General features: G+C 38.1%; 1 protein-coding gene across 2 annotated transcripts; it reads left to right on the forward strand.

The window, feature by feature from the left end:
- The first annotated feature begins 306 nt into the window (after window positions 1-306).
- Window positions 307-18,870, forward strand: Mocs1 (Molybdenum cofactor synthesis 1). Of its 2 annotated transcripts, XM_045745494.2 has the most exons (10): window positions 307-711; window positions 5,563-5,686; window positions 6,171-6,338; window positions 10,256-10,479; window positions 11,135-11,253; window positions 13,090-13,195; window positions 13,429-13,574; window positions 16,981-17,066; window positions 17,343-17,390; window positions 17,793-18,870. In XM_045745494.2, exons 1-10 carry the CDS (start codon window positions 580-582, stop codon window positions 18,764-18,766), a joined length of 2,127 nt encoding a protein of 708 aa, XP_045601450.2. In that variant the 5' UTR covers window positions 307-579; the 3' UTR covers window positions 18,767-18,870. The 2 variants fall into 2 exon arrangements, with proteins under 2 accessions (XP_045601450.2, XP_045601451.1); XM_045745495.2 differs by lacking the exons at window positions 307-711; window positions 5,563-5,686 and adding an exon at window positions 6,566-6,605 and having other exon boundaries at window positions 6,199-6,338.
- The last annotated feature ends 207 nt before the right edge of the window (window positions 18,871-19,077 follow it).

Genomic DNA, 19,077 nt, shown 5'->3' on the forward strand with positions numbered 1-19,077 from the left:
ATGTGTGTTTTCTGTAACACAATGTAATACAAAAGAAAACTATTTTTATTATGCAATATGTTAAAATTTATGTGTCAAAGGGACCGGATGTGCTTCTAACGAACCTGGCCTGAGGACGGGTTGTTTATCTTTATCCAGTGAGAAACCGTATTAAATGTTTTATATAATGTATAGAAGCATGAATTATGTTGGTTTTGGTTTAACATTTGCCATGCCTTTTGCCTGTGGAGTCATGCAGTATAAAGCCTTAAGGCAAGTATGGGTTGTGAACTGGTAACCATGACGAGGCGCGCGATGGTACGTTTCCGAGGGTGTCCTTGAAGACTTGCGACGCGTCGTCCCGCGGACTGCTATATTCTCCCATTAAGGGGGACATAGTCACACTTTCTTCTCCAAATTAGGATTGACAGGGCACCTACGTCTCAATCCCGTCGCTGGCCTTCATCCTCCCCACACCACCACCAACATGGCAACCTTGGCGAGAGGAGCGGTGGCGCCGCCGGCCTGGGGCTGCCTCACCAGGGCTGCCTTCACAAGGGTTCCGCTGTCAGTCCCTGCCACCACAGTCGTCAGTGGGACATGGCGACGCAGGTACCTCGTTGCCTGTGGCTAACCACCCTCACCTCCACCAGGGACCTAGTACTAGGGTGTGGAGTAACTAGGCGCCTCCACGCTGGTTCCTCCACCAGACACGGAGTCCTCACCAGGAAGGTAGGCCTTACCTTGAGGTTACCTTGAGGTGCTTCCGGGGCTTAGCTTCCCCGCGGCCCGGTCGTCGACCAGGCCTCCTGGTTGCTGGACTGATCAACCAGGCTGTTGAACGCGACTGCTCGCAGCTTGACGTATGAGTCACAGCCTGGTTGATCAGGCCTAGTACATCTGCTTTTAGCGTCCTCACCAAGGCACTTTTATTATTATTATTATTATTAATACATGAGGTACATCTGCATTTGTGCAGCTACCCTAGACTATATAAAGTGGAGTACAGTGTGTCAAAAAAGCTAACTACGTGATGCTAAAAAATCCCCATTACACAGGATGGTTAGTCATACAGAGGCATGTGATAGGCAGTCTGCACTGGCAGACTCTAGATGCATTTTGAGGATATCATGAACTCAAGAGTGAATAAGGCAGCAGTGGTAATAAAAATCCCCATCTCGCAGTTAGATGGGAACTTTTAGTTAGTCATACAGGGCCATATGTTTAGTAGCCTGCACTGGCAAATTTTGGGTGCAATATGAGGATATCCTCAAGAATACGAGAGTGAATAAAGTAATTGCAAAGCTCTAGGTACCTCATGCCAACTGGTCTGAAAGGTCTAATAACTGGGCATTCAGTGATGTAGTGCAGGGAGATCGTGCCACAGTTCCTGCTCACAGAGTTTGCAACTGGAGTGCTCAGGATTGGGAGATCCGTCACCTGCAGCCACCTACCACAGGTAACGGTAACCCAACCTGATCCTTGCAACCACTGTGTCGCACAGTCTGGTGGACATTATGTGCTGCCCATTAGATATAGGTTTCAGATCTGAACAAATCATAACTTTTAATACTAGTACTTTCAGGTCGTTGGGAGTCAGTAATTTCTTTTCTATCAGACCTGAGTGTTTGGACCAATACAGTTTTGACAGTAGAGATGGGGATACCTAGATCTAATTCAACTTCATCTTTGTTGCACGCTAATTTGGCTGCAATGTCTGTCTCATTATGATGGGTTATACAGAGTATTTATGTGTGAAGGTATCCATAGAAGAGATTCGAGACCCTTTACTCTGTGCAGCAATTAGATCATTTATAATTGCTAGTATGAGGTTCTTGTTGTCGATCTTCCAGGAGAAGTTTTCGATTGCTTGAAGAGCAGACTTTGAATCACAAAATATTATTCCTCCTCCAATGTTTTTTAATGTACTGGTAGCTAGTTGGAATGCTGCTAGTTCTGCTTGTGTGGAGGTCAGCCAGTTGCTTAACCTGACACTGACAGTCTTTGTGCAAATATTATTTCAATAAAACCTACATGCTGCTGCAGTCCGTCCAGTAGAAGATTGGACTGAGCCGTTGGTGTAGACACAGTGCTCGTAAGATCTTAAATTCTCGATGGAGAAGGCAATTGTTTCGAGTGTGACAACTTTGAGAAGAGCAAGATTCTCACCAAGGCACTTGGAGCTTGTTGGTATGGTTCTTGACTCTCAGACGGGGATCTCTGGTCAACAACGATGTACATTAAGTAATTTAAATTAATTATAGCGTATGGTGGTCCATGGGTTGAAGCCTGCGTCTGGGGTGGCCCAGAACAGTGGTTTGATCCCCATCATGCCCCACTGATTTTTGTGTAGGCCTAATGCCTTTGATATGGGGGTCCTCATCTTGGAACATTGGCCTAGTATCTTTGTTACAGTCCTCGCTCCAGAATGCCAACAAAGTTAGCATTGTTAAATGGGTACAGGGTGCATTTATTATGCACCCCATACCCATCCTGTCGGCAGTAGTGGAAAGGGTTACAGAGGCACATAATGGGATCAGTGTCTGAACCCCACAATTCATTTAGCTAAGCAAGTTAGTCGATAACAAAGTTCAAGTTACTTCCTACTCAAACTGGACTAGCAACGCTTTTTGCAGTCCCCGTGGTGTAGTGATAAGACACTCGCCTGGCGTTTCGCAAGCGCTTTGGCCTGGGTTCATATCCTTATTATCTTGAGGTTATTGAGATGATTTTGGGGCTTAGCATCCCCACGGCTCGTTCCTCGACCAGGCCTCCTTTTTGTTGCCCCCCCCCCACCAGGAAACAGCCCATAACAGCTGTCTAACTCCCAGGTACCTATTTACTGCTAGGTGAACAGGATCATCAGGAAGAAAAAAACTTTGGCCATTTGTTTCTGCCTCCACCGGGGATCGAACCCAGAACCTCAGGGCTATGAATCCTGAGCACTGTCCACTCGGCTGTCTGGCCCATTTTAATCCTGGCCTGGGAGGATTTAGTGAGTGCTAATCCTTAACTGTAACCACTGTTTACCCAACAGTAACATGGGTTGTTAAACGATTTGGCAGGTCGTAATTCGGGGACTATTAAGACTATGGACTTGCCCGAAATGTTATGTATGCTAGAGGCTGTACAAAAATGTAAAAACTCTTTATAATATAAATACAAGATTCTGCCCGAAACGCTGTGCGTACTAGTGGCTTTACAAGAATGTAATCACTATGCTATGTATCCTCACAATCCCAATGAACCTTTTTGTATATACAGTATATATAAATAAAACTAAAATGAAAATAAATAAATAAATATATTTAAACATCTTCCCCAATACACAGAAATATATATATGGTTTTAACAATTGAAAAATGCCCTTACTGTTGTTGAAAGGCTTGTGTACAATTTGACCATTCGTCATACTTTTATGTGGATGAAGTGTTAAAAAGTGAATATTGGGTACATTGCTGTCACCCATGCTGGATAAGTCGCATCATAACAATGATTCACAAACCGATTTAGAAGCCTACCTAACCTAGTGCAACACAGCTGAACGGAGCCCAGTACAGCCTAGCATAATGTATACGGTTTCAACAAAAAATGTGCTTCATCACTTTCAGGATCCCAGTATTACAGCTGGGTTCGTTCTCGACTCGCAATCGAGAATTACGGGTTTAAATACCAAGCGGGACAGGAAATGGTTGGGCACGTTTCCTATCATCTAATGACCCTGTCCCCTAGCAGTAAACAGGTACCCAGGAGTTAGTCGGCTTGTGGGGTTGCATACTGGGGAGGGTCAGTAATGTTACCTAGAAGGGGGGGGGGGCCTTGATACAAGCCTAACATGCACTGTATGTATAAATTGCCGGCCTGTCCCCAGACAAGGTGAATTATCGAATAGTCTTGTGGTACCCTCCCCCATGGTAGAGGTTTAAGTAGGAACACTAAAGTAGCCTCTGGCAAGCTTAATTTTGGGGCTAATAAGCACTGCCAGCTGGTATATTAACCTAAATTCATGGAGTTAGTCATGAAGGTGTGCATACTTGGTTAAGGGATAGTATAGTTGTAGACATTTTGACAGCTCATTTTCAGATTGTCAAAATCATGATCGTGTGGTTCCCGAACTGTCTACCAGCGATGTAAGGTGCTATTCATGCAGCCTTTCCTTATAACTTGTACCTCTTGAGTTCTGGGACAAGTAGAGTGGCATACCTCTGAATCTTCTGCAGCTTTGTCTTGTGCTTGACAATGTATGGACTCAATGCTGGAGCTGTATACTCCAGGATTGGTCTTATATATGTGGTATACAAGGTTTTAAATGAATCCTTAAACAACTTTCTAAAGTTGTGTAAGTATTCTAAACTGGTTAACATCAGTTCTGATGTTAGCCAGCCTCGCATATGTCTCTGAAGATATTCTTTTGATGTGGGCTTCAGGAGACGGGTTCCAGATTTACCTGATGGCCACTAACCCTAGTGACCTTGACGAGGACAGGAAGCCAACGGTTTGTCCAAAGTCACCCATTTGCTTTGATATTTTCCAGGTAGATTTTGAAACTTGACACAGTTTTGGTAGGTTCAGTATTACAGTATATCGAGTCTTGGCTCTTTCTCTGTCCATTTCGTGGAGGACTTCATCTCCTGCATATTCATTTTGGTCTTAAAAAGGTGAAACCATGTACAGTACTGTACTTAAAAGCAATTATGAAACTGGAAAGGGTAGCATATGCTCCTTCGCAAAATGTTCTTTGTGGTCCTCATGCAAGTTTTCTATCTAGAACAACCTGTAGATCTTTATCAGAATTCATTAATTTTGATCTACATTAATTTTTCACATAATTTGTAGGTGTGTGGGGTTGTATTTTCTCCTATTTCACATTCCATGGCATGGCCTTTATTCACATTAAAATCCATTTGTCAAGTGTGGCTCCATACTTATTTTATCAGCATTCTTCCATGTCTAGTAAGATCGTATCTTGACACTCTGTAGGTCTTGAGTAAATAGCCAAAATACCTCAAGTGCCCAAAGCAAGTGCACAGTCTCAGCAGGTGGGTGAACATGCTTGAACCAGGCATGTTGGTTACAGTGCCTAATATTATTAGAACGTAGGTTGATAGAATTGTAATATACATAATCATAATGTACTGTTATGTGGTTATAGCATACAGTACATACTGATTCTTCTCACAAAAAGTGATGTGATCGGCAGGTTCAGAGTTCTCGGTAGTGTCAGGCTCTCATGCATGCCAAAACTTTTTGTGGGCTTTTGAAACCATTGGAACAACAATATTTTTTCCCATTTAATCTATCTCTTTGCATTAGGATGGTTTTTGCTTTACATGATTTTTACTGGAATATTGACCCCCCTTGTTACTCACAAGATGCTCGTAGTAACACTTTTGTTCCTTTTGAAGAATTTAAGATAATGATTACAGACAAATAGCCAATATTGTACACGTCACTCTTGTACCGTGAGTTTTAAAACACGGTGCCTGTATTGTGATTACACAGGAACGTACGTATTTTCACTTAGTTTACTGTATGCCATCCATCAGTAGTGTACTTCTAATAACTGCTAATCATCTGTTTCAGGTATCCCGTTTAGAAACCCTCAGGTCCATCGAACCACTTCCATTTTCTGCATTCTTGACAGACCCATTTGGCCGAGAACATTCCTACCTTAGAATTTCTCTTACTGAAAAATGCAACCTAAGATGTAAGTTAACTTTATATTTCAGTATGAGAATTAATGTCTTTCTTAAGCCATCTTAGAAAGATGAACTGTGCCTGGCCAGGATGAAGCCAGAGGAAACTTCTGAGGTCCACGGTGATTCTGACATACAAATTGATCATCAGAGCTAGATATAGGGGTGAAATACTAATAAAGCCATCTAGTAGCTTGTTCAGTTCCGAAGTTTCCCTCGGGATAGCTGGAATGTGAGGGATGAATTTCATCCGATATATGAAATGATTAGAGGCCTTGGGGGACAAAATGTCCTCAACCTATTTTCAAACCGAGTGAGGTGCCGAGCTTCCTAGAATGCTGAAGCTTCGGGCAACTAATCTGAGTATCTAATGGGCCATTTTGGTGAGCAGAACAGGCACTGTGTTTATCAAAATATTCCATATTTTGGGCACTATATTGTATTTATAATGTAGTAATGATTTATATATTTCATTAGTTTTATACCTACTTCCAGGTCGGTACTGTATGCCAGAGGAAGGGGTGAGCTTAACACAGAAAGAGAGTCTACTGACCTCGGAAGAAATTATTCGAGTGGCAAAGTTATTTGTATCGGAAGGGGTGGACAAGGTCAGGTTGACTGGAGGTGAACCCATGGTCAGGAAAGACTTGGCATACATCATTGGTATGTATTTTGAAACTGCTTTTGTTGTATATTTATTGATTTTGAAAGTCAGATGCATGCATTTGTTAGAGGAACTTTTTTTTTGTGTGATAAAACCTGTTATGTAATTAGTGTAGTGTTCTTACCGGTTTTTAATACAATATTTTGGCTAATATTTTATCAAGCATTTCCAAAACAAAAGATTTTCATGAAGATTGTGTAAGGAATTAATGATTAGTACTTTTCAGTGAAGTATGCAAGAAGGGAGAAAGACACTACAAATCTCAGGTAGAAAACTGAACATAAGTTTATTCTTGCATTCATCTTGTTCTGTAGTTCTGTTCTGTTCTGTTTAAAATTGCATAATGTCTATACCATTTAAATATACATTAGTAAGAAAAAACCTGTTCTGTTTTGCAATGACTGAACTGTCTTCCCAATTTTTGGCATGTGATTTAAAATTATCCGCACGTCTATTTGCTAAAGTTGTTTAGATGGATCATACCGAAACACATTTCAGGGTAAAAAAACACAATTGTCAATTATTGTTGGAGTTTAATCACAAGATAATCAGCAGATACATGTAAAATTGTTGCCTTGCCTGTGCAAGGGAAAAAAAATTTAATCTGTCTGTGCAAATCATTGAGTTTTGTGGATACTTTGGTACTTAATTTGCCAACATGTACATGGATGAGGGGGGGGGGGGGGCTGACGTTCAAGCTTCTGTAGTATAATTCTTTGGTCGGTTTCACTTTAGTTTATAGTGTGTGGAATAACTTGATATATGTACACATTAAAAATAGGTTGAGCACTGTACAGTGTAACATGTACACCTGTATTGCACATAAATCTGATCATGATATAGCTCAAAGAAATTATGCTGTAACCCACTCCTTTTTTGGCAATGCTGTCTGGTAACATTGTCCAGAAGTATTCAAACACTGATGGGAAAGACCAAGTTGAGTTGTTGATAATTGCAGTGCACTTAACCCTTAAGCTGCGCGTGGCGTATACAGTACAGTATATACGACAGGACCCGATGGCGCCATAAGTTAAAATGTCTCAAACTTGCTTTAACGCTTTCCAATTTTTTGTGCATAATCTACTAGGCAAACGCCGCAACTTTGTCTTGATGATCACCAACATAACTTGAAAAACAAGAAAATTAAAAATATTTAAAATTTAATATTGAAAATTTCAGATTTTTAGATCAGCGGCAAAAATATTAATTATCACCAATTGTTCATTAAGTGTTATTATGCTCTCAGAATAGTATATGATATTCATTTTAATAGAATTTGAATATAGATTTTCAGTTTAGTTTACTGTAAAAAAAATCGTCAATATGGCATTTGAAATATGCACCAAATTCAGACAAAAAATTTATAACTCTAACTTATAAATTATAAACACAAAATTTATAACTCTAAACATTTAGGGCTTCTAAAAATCCATTCTAATACGATTGTAGAGCAGACAGCTGCGCACACTATATGTAAAAATGGTGAGAATCGGCCCGAAACTGGATCTTTTGAAGCCGACTCAAAGTTGAAACTCTAGTTTTAGAGATAATTGAAGTTGAAAGTTAGCGACAATGTATAAAGTACAGTAGTTGTAAATCATTATTTACTGTACTTGTATGTTTTAAAAAACATTGTTTGGCATTCGTGCTCGAATATGTTAACATCTTGTTGTTAATTCCGGTAAATTATTAAAATACGTACAATATTAAATATTAACTTTTTCTACATTACTGAATTAACAACAAGATGGAGTCTTGGAGTAGAGGGAGGGTGAAGGTGGGGTGGGGTGGGGGGGGGGGTGAGACCAGCCTCTTGCTGGCGACCTGACCTGAAGCTGGTGTTGCCAGTCCTTACACGAGTCATCTGATCTTGAACTAAAGAGATTTGATTCTTTATTCATAAATGACATTAAATTAATTCTACGTACTGGACAACAGAAGTTATTAATTAGTTACTTTAATACATGAATTTCTCAAAAGGGATAATTTAAATACAAGGAAAAGCTGGTGATCCTTACTTACACACCTCTGCTCTAATCTCTCAGGGATGAACCCTTTCCAACTTTCCAAGGCAGAACTATCACTCCACTGCATGTTTTGAACAAGGGCATATCCACACTACCTTCCATACAGTCACCTATCTTAAACAGCTTTGACTGTTACAGGTCAATTTGGGTTGGAAGAAGGTCAAGAAAAAATACCCCCCCCCCCCATTCAAAAACAAAATATAGGGATAATTATAATTATTTAGGGGGATAAAGATATATACTTTATATAAATGGATAAAGCCCTAATCACCAAAACAACCTAAAGAGACAAAGAAAATAGTTTTAAATTTGTGAAAAATCAGCCCCCCAACAATTCAAAGTCCTAAGTTCTGTCAGTTATGACAGAATTAAATTGGTCAACAAATAAATCAATCTTCACATACAGTAGTTAGGGACGGGTATACACTCGCCAGGTGTGTAGAGGTTACATTAAAATCAGATAATAAACAAAGAAGAAAAAATAAAGAAATAAAAAACTCCCCTTACAAAAAAAAAAATTGTGGACATTGGTGAAAGTAATAGATTACAACTGGACAATGTATTTGTATGATATATAACAAAATAGAGCATAATAACATACTTACTCATTATTATTGGTGTTATTATGTATTATTCAGCAATGCTATGAAGGCACCAGCTGCATATCCACTTTGTGGGCACTTCTAACTACTATTCTTCTTTGTGCCTCAGACATGTGCATGCATCTCTTTTATTACTGCATTATCCCTCAGTTCCAGTTAATTGGAGCCGTTCAATTTATCAACAAAACATTGTTCTTTAAAAAAAAAAGTCTATAATCCGTTTCTGAAAATATTGGGATGAAACTGTCACAACACTGAAGCCAATAAGTTGGAGATTTAACATTTAATATTAATTTTCACATAATTCAAATATTTATTCACCCAGCCCTGGCTTATACCCTGCTATTTACAGCCCAGGCTGTATCAGTGCAAGGGTTAAGCATAACCTCATAACATAATAAGCAATTAAAAATTAATGTTATCATGGTCCATTGATTAACTTGACAACCGTCTACATGTGCATTACAACCGTATTGACATTCGTATTAATATTGGACAACTAAAATTGTGATACAGCATTAATCACATCAGCTCAAAGATGGCTATTACAATAACCAGTCTTTAAGAGTTAAGCTTGATATGGATTGATTCTGCACCAGTGTTCTTTCATCGAATAGTGTTCTCCTGTACGAGATTGGTCTTCTACAAATCTGTTTGAAAATAAGTTGGAGATTTGTCTAACTTGAGCCCCTACTTCTAACTTTTCCCCATCTTTCACATGGTTACCTCTCCCTATTCTCTTCGCTTTTTTTTGTTTTTCTCCTCTGTACAGTGCGCATATTTGTTCCATGTTCAGCTTTAGTTTTCTCCCCTTCTTGTCTCCTAATATTTTCTGTCTTGTATATGATCTGAATTGTTACTAAACAAAATCCTACAGTTGAGAGCTTCACTATATTGTTTTCCCAATTCCAAAAGTTAATAGGTTGGCATGTACAGTAGGTAGTTAACCAGAACTCGCAAAGCTCTAATTTTATACATTTTGCAAAATTGAGGTTCTCTTATGCTCATGATTGTGTTTGATTAAAAATAATAAATTTAATTTATTAGCAAGTCTACATTAGCTATGCCAAGCCCAAAAATAAATATTTTAATACATTACTGTAATGGCAATTAAATTTCTTACTGTCTTCGCTCCTATTAAATTGGCGTCTTCTCTCTTTTATGAGGTTTCAGCAGGATGTTTTCTTTAATTGTTAAAAGTTGCTATGTCACTATACATATTCTGCAATAAATGTTTTCTTCATGCATACTATAGATTTTGAATATTCCAGAATACTTTGTTTGCAGAGTCAATATCTCGTCTTGGTGTCAAACAGTTGGGCATGACCACCAATGGCTTGTTATTGAAAAGACGTTTGGGTGAGCTTCAGAGTGCAGGACTCACTCACTTGAATATCTCCTTAGACACCCTCATCCCACAAAAGTTTGAGCTCATCACACGACGACGTGGATGGGAAAGGGTGATGGATGGGATTGATGTGGCTCTCGACTTGGGATACTCCCCTGTAAAGGTATTTTTGATTATCCATTTAGGCTGTATGTACTTTAATAAACTGGACTTTACACTGTTTGCAACATTGGCAAAAGCTGAAGGTAAACACTTTATGCTTGATTCTAGTTTGTGATCTACCAGGTGTGAATGTCTATAGTCCTCAAATGTTTTGAGAGGTTATTGATGTGTTATGGACACATCTTCAGTTATTTGTTATACATTGAAAGTAACAATTTTGTAGGTATTAAAATTTGATATTAAAATTTTCAGCCTTGACATATGCACAGAATGCCTCAAATTTATTTATTTAGGTTTCTGGCATACGTGTTGAAGCAATTGAAACTGCTGATGATGTTTATAGGGGGCTGGGAGATTGTGCTATCATTTTGCACATTATTGTTTCCTATAGTGTCACTGGTTTTGTCTGTTTGTCTAAGGAGAAATATACATTAACAAATGGATTAATTTTTTTTTGTAGGTATAAGTAACAGGTGTTTTTTCAAAAGTATAAATTTAAGTCCAAAGAGAAAACCTAATATTTTCTTTTATATCCATTTTGACCCTTGGTGACAAACATGCAGAAAATGAGGTGGTGCTACAAAATGGTGGTGTAGTGACCCTGTTATAAGAAATAAAAATCATTTCTGTATCTTGAAAATATTTTTTTTTTTCAGGTTAACTGTGTTGTTATGCGAGGAAAAAATGAGGACGAGTTGGCGGATTTCGTTGAGTTCACCCGACATAAAGATATTGACGTGCGCTTTATAGAATATATGCCTTTTGATGGAAACAAGTAAGTAGTATTTTGTTGCATTGGTTCAAAGTTTGTATTCAACTCTTAAATTTACCACTCTTAGAACAACTATTAATACTGTACAGTACTGTAGTCTGCTTTAGTCAATGTATTTAGACCAAGCACTTATTAGTCGAGTAGCATAAAGTAAAAATCTCCAATTGCACATTTTTTGTGATGAACAAGGCAAAGCAATGGTGAAAGTGTTCAGAAAATCCACAAAACTGCAGGATGCTTAACCCTTGCACTGCTCACCTATTTTCGGCAAAAACGTCTTGGTGCAATTGTCAAGGACATATTTTTGTTATTTTTACAAATGTTCAGGTAAATTTAATGTCAAAATGTTTCCAAAGTCAACTATTTCCATTTCAAAACACAAATAGTAATGAAAACATTAAAAAACATTAAAATATAGCCAAATTAAAAAACAAAAAGCACAACTCTCTGAGCGCCTAAAGGCGCTTTGCGCAGTGCAGTGGTTAAGGCACGCTACTGTCATTAAGAAACGATTTATCCAAGGAATATAGGGATAGATTAAAATAGATTTTGGAGAAAGCAAAATTGAAGAACTCCGACAGGAAATGCTTCAGGACGATAGTAAGATTGAATCTAAAAAAAAAAAAGTGTCATTAGAACCAGGTGAAGAGCTGAAATTGGAAGAAAAATGCTACACTGTAAGACAATTTTATATACAGTACTAACAAAGATGAAGCCAGTAAGGTCTAGAGGCAAATTATACTAATGTAATGTAAAATAAGACTACTGTTACATTTTTAAAAACAGAACTGAAGAAATTGCATTGATAGTGAAAGAACATAAAGGCATAAAGGAATTGAGATGATAATACACTAGACGTGAATACAGTATTGTAGTAATGGAAGCTCCACTCCATCAGGCAAAATAATAATAATAAATGGCTACAACATGTTGGAAAATCGCTTTGACAAGACGGGGACACAATAAATGACATAGACCCCTTACGATCATGAGAGATTGTTATAAGGTGGCTAGATTTTTTTACTAGGTATCATTATTTTTAAAATCTATTTTATTTAGATTGGAGGGCTCACAAGGCAAGAATAGAGGAAGTATAGGCTGTCAGATTTGTGAATCTCATTCTGAGACGCATTTAAATTATTAATGAATGAGGAAATGGGGACAAATGAAAGGAAAATACTTTGGAAAACGACAACTAAAGGAGAGAAGTATAGGAGTGTTGGAAGAAGACTAGTGAATCTTGTGTCGAAAGATTTGTGTCAAAAAAGTAAAAGGGGGTGCTAATGTGAAAAAGATTTCATCTGAAAAGTACAAGATTGCAGTGAATACATTGGGAAAGAAGGTGAAGTGTGGGAGAATTTGCTGATGAGGTACAGTATATTGAATGTAAAGATTATTAGATGTTGTAGAGGAAATGGATTGAAGTGTGTTGTGAATTTGCCAGAAAGCATAAGTGGTAATGTACCAGTGGATTGTACTGTACAGTAAATATTTGTTGAAGCAATGTACATGCTATTCTGTCCAACACATTATGAACCAGCAGATAAGAAAAGGGAGAGTATGGGTCATGAAATAGGCAGTATGGAGTTTCTCCAGTGATTTGGCCAATATACAACCAAATACTGAGTGAATTAACAGGGGGAAAGTGCCAAGTCATTACAACTAAATAGCAAATACTGTATTTGAGAGAACAGGCATGTCCTTCATTAATTCCTCAGGTGTGTGCATGGGTGCTAATAGTAAACCTGTCGGTTACTCAAAACATTTCCCACATGCATGTTTTTTTGTCTTTCTCTCTCTGGAAAAAAAATAGACCTGATTGTATAATACACAATTTAGGTGGGTGAACAAGATGATGGTGAGCTACACAGAAATGCTGGAGAATATTTCCCAGGTATATCCTGGCATTGTGAAGGTGTCTGACAAGCCAAATGATACATCCAAGGTATTTAAGAACTGTATTTTGAATTTGTTGTTTTGTCCGTGTACCTTGCTGAATAAATCAAAATAGAGGCCTCAAGCCTCATTTCTTAGTACGACTTAAATATTTTTGCCATTTTAAGAAAAGTAAATCTGTAAATAATGTGAGAATTGCACTGCTGATTTTTAAAGTTGCATATTATGAAGTTCTTTTTGTATTTTTTATTTGTAAAAATCATATTCTGCTTTTCTTGTCAGGCATACAAAGTCCCAGGCTTTGTGGGACAAATTGGTTTTATTACATCCATGTCGGAAAACTTCTGTGGTACCTGCAACAGACTAAGAATGACAGCCGACGGCAATCTAAAAGTATGCCTGTTTGGTGCAGCTGAAGTTTCATTGAGGTAAATACATATCTTGCATGTAATACTTTTGATGCTACTGTGCATATTTTGAGCTTTATATATACTGTAACATTTTGCCCTACTATCATAAGCCTTCATAAAATGTGAGCAAATGCATTACTGAAAAACTGCAATTGTAACGAAGTGGTTAAAGTGAAATGTAACTACTGTATGTACTTTAGGGGAAAATGGTGATAGGTTTCTGAGATTTCCCTTCCCTGACCCTCTGACCTCCCAACTCAAAAGAACAAAAAACCAGTCCTCTCAATTATACGTAACGATTGAGCAAAAAATAACACTAATGTGGAATTAGTTAACTGGTGTTCACCAGTTAACAATGTTCTATGACATTGTTAATATTCCTTCTATGATTTAATCTAAACTGTGTCCATTGTGCTGTTCTTCACACTGGCCCAGATCAAGATGGATCAAGGAGACCAGGCATGCAAGCAGGCACACATACTAGGAAGAAATAATGCAGTTCTAATTATTATTCTTTTACCCCCCTCCATTTGCCATGAGAGGCCTACCTTAAGCCTGTTCGTTGAAACTGGCGTCCTGTCTCCAGAACCGCCGTGATTGCTACTGTCTTTGCTACTTTGCACGGGCCTTACAAGACCCTCACTCTCTCCTTTGTCGGGCTTTGAATCTTGCCCCTCTTGTGGTCCCTGTTCCCCTTCACCACCTTCCCCTTTATGTACAGTTGTCTCGCCTACAAGATTCTCTTTCGGTTAGTGTTGCCAATATTTCTCCTTGTATTGTTCTGTCCTTTCCCCATGGAGTGTCCCCCTTCCTAAATTTTGTAAAACCTTAGCCCATGTGACTAAAGCTTTTACCCTTCCTACAGTTCTTAAAAGCGTTTTCCTTCAACACTTTTCTTAACACTCCCGCTTCATTTTTGTCTTCACCAATGGGTCTATGTCTGCAGACAGTTTAGGCTACTCTGTTAATTTTCCTGACCTCACCTGTGTGTGTCGCCGGCCTCTGGAGACTAGCATCTTCACGGCAGAACTTTATGCTATTCTGTGTGCTCTGTCAATTGCATTTTTGCTGTCAATCCTCCTTTGTTGTTGTAGTTGACTCTTACAGTGCCCTCATTGCTCTGGAGTCCTTTAATCCAGTCTATCCGGTGGTAGTCAAGATTCAACATTGGCTGTTTATCTCCAGTAGATTTAAGACAGTGGAGTTTTGCTGGGTTCTCAGCCAAATTGGTGTCCTTAAATGAGCATGCGGACGCTGCCGCTAAGGAAGCTATCCACACTTGTTCCATTTCCCATAAAGGTATTCCTTATTCCAACTTTTACCCAGTTATTCATTCCTCCATCCTTGCCCATTGGCAGGGTTGTTGGGCTTCTGTTACTGGTAACACTGCATGCCCTTAAGAGTAGTGTATCCCCATAGCCTTCCTCCTACCTCTATAACTGGTGGTGGGAAACGGCTCTGGCGAGGTTAGGTCTTAGCCATACACGTTTAACTCGCGGACACGTAATGGAGCACCGCCCTGCTTCTTATTGTCCAAACTTCACAGTCCCTCTTACGGTTATGCATATCCTTGTTGAATGTCCTGATTTCCAGGACGAACATGTCTTGCTTCCCAACTGTCCCTCGCGGTCACTTTTCCCTCGATAGAATTCTTGCTGAATCGGATACCTTTGATATCATTTGCCTTATGCATTTCTGTTCTCATCTTGGTATCCTAGGTGATATTTAGCACCTTATGATGGTGCTACATAACCTTCCTGGCTTGGTGCCTTCTTTTGAAAATTACTTGCTTGCCATGAGAGGGTTGCATAGTGCTATTACACACAAGTTTTATTGTACAGGTTTAATCAAGATATACCATTTAATTGGCTAAATCCTTGCAAATCTTTAAATAATGGAAAATTTTGTATTCTTATATTTGTTATTGCATATTAGGCATTACCTATCCCCATCTCCCACCCTTCCCTCTTTTTTACTAACTACCTCCCATGCATGCTTTGCTGGATGACTATCTGACTGCATGTAGATGGTTGGTGTGCTTACTGCAATACATGTAGTTGACTGCACTTACCCATGCCCACACCCACATGCTGATGCTCTTTGATCAAGTAAGCAATGGCTTGGCACTTTCTTCTGATAGTTCCGTTCCAGTCCGTTCCATTCCCTGGTTGTGTGGCTAGTCATGTGTTCTTGACAGTACATGCAAGAGCCACTCCCAGCAAACATTGCCATCCCACCCAACCCACTCGGCACACCTGTATCAGATACACCACAACCACAAAGACTCCAAACATCCACATGCTAATATCCAGTAAACAAGACACCAGCATAATAGAGGTTAAGAAAGTGATGCATATGAAAAGATACACAGTATTGGCATGGCATCATTGGGAAAGGCCTGCAGTATTTTTTGTATGCTCCTGCTCGTGTAGGCAGGAGATGTATGTAGAAAAGAAAATGGTCAACTTGAAGGCTATAAATTAAGAGACTTGTCAAACAGAAATGTGACAAAGCCATGAGAAATTTAGCCATGAAATTGCTTTCATTTAAGGGTACAGTATCTGTAACAAATTGTCAAGCTTCAAGGTGGTGCAGTTCTTGTGACTGTACTAGACTTTTGGCTTGGCCATAGCAGAAGCCTGACGAATACCCACAAGCCTATATTATCAGGCCGTTTTTCTCATAAATTAGAGAAAAAATTTATTTTTTAGATTATTACTTCAATACACTGGATCAGTATGTAAAGTACATTAATCTCATTGAAATGCAATGCAATTGAAGATGACAGTAAAAATATGTAGGCAAAATTTACTCGATTCTGGAGTGAACAATACACAGTAGACGGAAAGGGTTCCATTTTATAAAGCCAGAAAACCATGTTTATAGAAGTATTATCCTTTTCAAATCATGTTTAACAAACTTAGCAAATACGGATTGTCATTATCTTGAAGAGGAAGTGACAGGTGCAGGATGTAAGTAGCAACAGCTTGGGTGATAAGGTAGTCAGCAAGAAAGGCTGGCTTCCTAACAAACAATAGTAGTCATTACAGTGTTTATTTTAGATTTTAAATTGCATTAGACATGGATTCAACATGTACTAGTGCAGTCACTGGGAGGACAAATCCTTCAAGCAAACTGTACCTAATATAAAAAATAACATATATTAAATGTGGTTAAAATGAGCTTTAGTTTGCTGGGTAAAATTCAAGCAACAACAATATTAGATGAACAGATAAAATATGGGAAAGTAGTAAAGATTAAGAATGGCTTGTTAAAAACTTGCCTCTATTGGCAGGAAAATACCTAAGTTGAGAATTTTGTAGACTTTGTGTGCAATTGTGCTGATTATATCTCAAATGTTATTTTATAAATATGCAATATATTGTATATTTAGAACAAAATTGATGGTGAATTTTTGTGGTAGGGATGCCATGCGTAGTGGCTGTAAAGATGAAGACCTGCTAGAAGTCATTGGGGCAGCAGTTGGCAGGAAGAAGAGGCAGCATGCAGGTATGTAATTGTAAATATCTTTAGTTTTATCTATGAATGTATATGTTGTGTGGATAAAGGTAATACGTGTTGGTGAGATTATTAGAGAAGGATGTGAAGTAAGTGGGAGTGGCACTTGTTTACCTTGTAGCTATATGCATTAATGCTGAGGATTTTTGGGTTAATTAGAAAAAGTATTTAAGTGAACTGTTACTCTTATGATAAATGTACATTATTGTATAATTTAGAATTACGATAAGTGTACAAGGTTTATGATAAACATGCCCTTATTCACAGGAATGGAAAATCTGGCGAAGCTGAAGAATCGGCCGATGATTCTAATTGGTGGGTGACATTGGAGACCATACATAGTATGTTGACGCTGGTTCCTTTCCACGGAATTTTAGATTGTCAAGGTTATAAACATTATTATAAAAGTGAATATTACCTAATAATTTTTGTTATACTAGTAACTTAAACTAATGTTGCAAAGTACACATTTTGTGTTAATTACTTGGTTCTACAGATAAAGTGGAAAGATAGCTATATACTGTAATGGTTTTGAAAAATTTAAATACAACTTTGGTTATGTACATGAATGCAATTTAATATTTTAGTAGTGTACAGTAGTTGCATAATTCTTTTTGCCATTTAAAATCGGTGTCCAGAAAAATATGGAAATGGAGTATTTATTAATTTTGTAAGATGTATTGCATGGACATTTTTGCTCAAAGAAAATTATTTCAGGTCAGGGATCGAAGTCGGATGCTGTACAGACTTCCACGATCATCTCAAATATAGCTGTATCAAGAGTTGTTGGAGCACAGCTGATTCACAAGAGAGTAAAGTGTCTGAAAGATCAATATATTTTGAAACCAACATATGGTGGGTATATTTTCAACAGTGAGAAAAGTTGGAAATGCAATGAAACTTTTGAGTGGACACATCAAACTAGACTTTACACAACCAGCTTAGAAGATAAAAGTAATTTGTATAATAATTCATGTCTTGAGGATGGAGATACTGTGGATCACAACAAACAATTTTGGAAACAATTTGGTGAACATGCTCAAGAAGAAAATTGTCAAGATTTAATTGAAGTGAATCAAGAAGTGTTGCAAGAAGGCAGTTCAAAGGGCTTGAATGGAGAAGAAATTGGTAGAAAAGGATTTTCAGATAATGGGTCTAATATTGATAATATTGAGAATAATATAGAGAATTCATTCCATAACCTTAGTCATGTAAATTTAGCCGGTGAAGCTCAGATGGTGGATGTAAGTGGGAAAAGCAGGAGCATTCGCCAAGCTGTGGCTAGAGCAGAGGTGTTTCTTGGTCCCAAGGCCTTTTCTTTAGTGAAGGAAAATAAAATGAAGAAGGGAGATGTGCTTGGGGTGGCACGAGTGGCTGGCATAATGGCAGCCAAGAAAACTTGGGAATTGATACCTTTGTGCCACCCACTTTTACTCGATCACATAGATATATCACTAAAATTGAAAGAGAACTTAGAAAATGGTAAAGAGTGCCACCTGGTGATAATAAAGGCTAAAGTTGTAACTTGTGGATGCACTGGAGTGGAAATGGAAGCTCTGACTGCAGCAACAGTGGCCGCACTTACGGTGTATGACATGTGTAAGGCCGTCACCCACGACATTGCCATATTAAATGTTTGTCTCGTCTCAAAAACGGGGGGCAAAAGGGATTTTTATAGAATGCCATCATGATTGGGATGTTTGTTTCGGTGCTGTGCTGTTTTTGTATAGTATATAATAATGTTTGCAGAATATATTTATTTTCCAATAAAGAGGTCTACCTAAATAGTGTTAAAGATGCAGTTTATATTGTCACTGTTGGTGACTAACCTTAAAGATGATTGTTATGAGGGAATCTATAATCCATATTTGAAAATTTATGAAGAAAGTACTGTAAAATGATTATGTAATTCTGTAATGAATCAATCTTAAAGATTGAGGAAATTGAGGTTAATATTTATTGAAATGAAATACATCATTAACATTTTAAGAGTGAAAAATAT

The sequence above is a fragment of the Procambarus clarkii genome, chromosome 16, assembly GCF_040958095.1.
Source record: "Procambarus clarkii isolate CNS0578487 chromosome 16, FALCON_Pclarkii_2.0, whole genome shotgun sequence".
Lineage (NCBI taxonomy): Eukaryota > Metazoa > Arthropoda > Malacostraca > Decapoda > Cambaridae > Procambarus > Procambarus clarkii.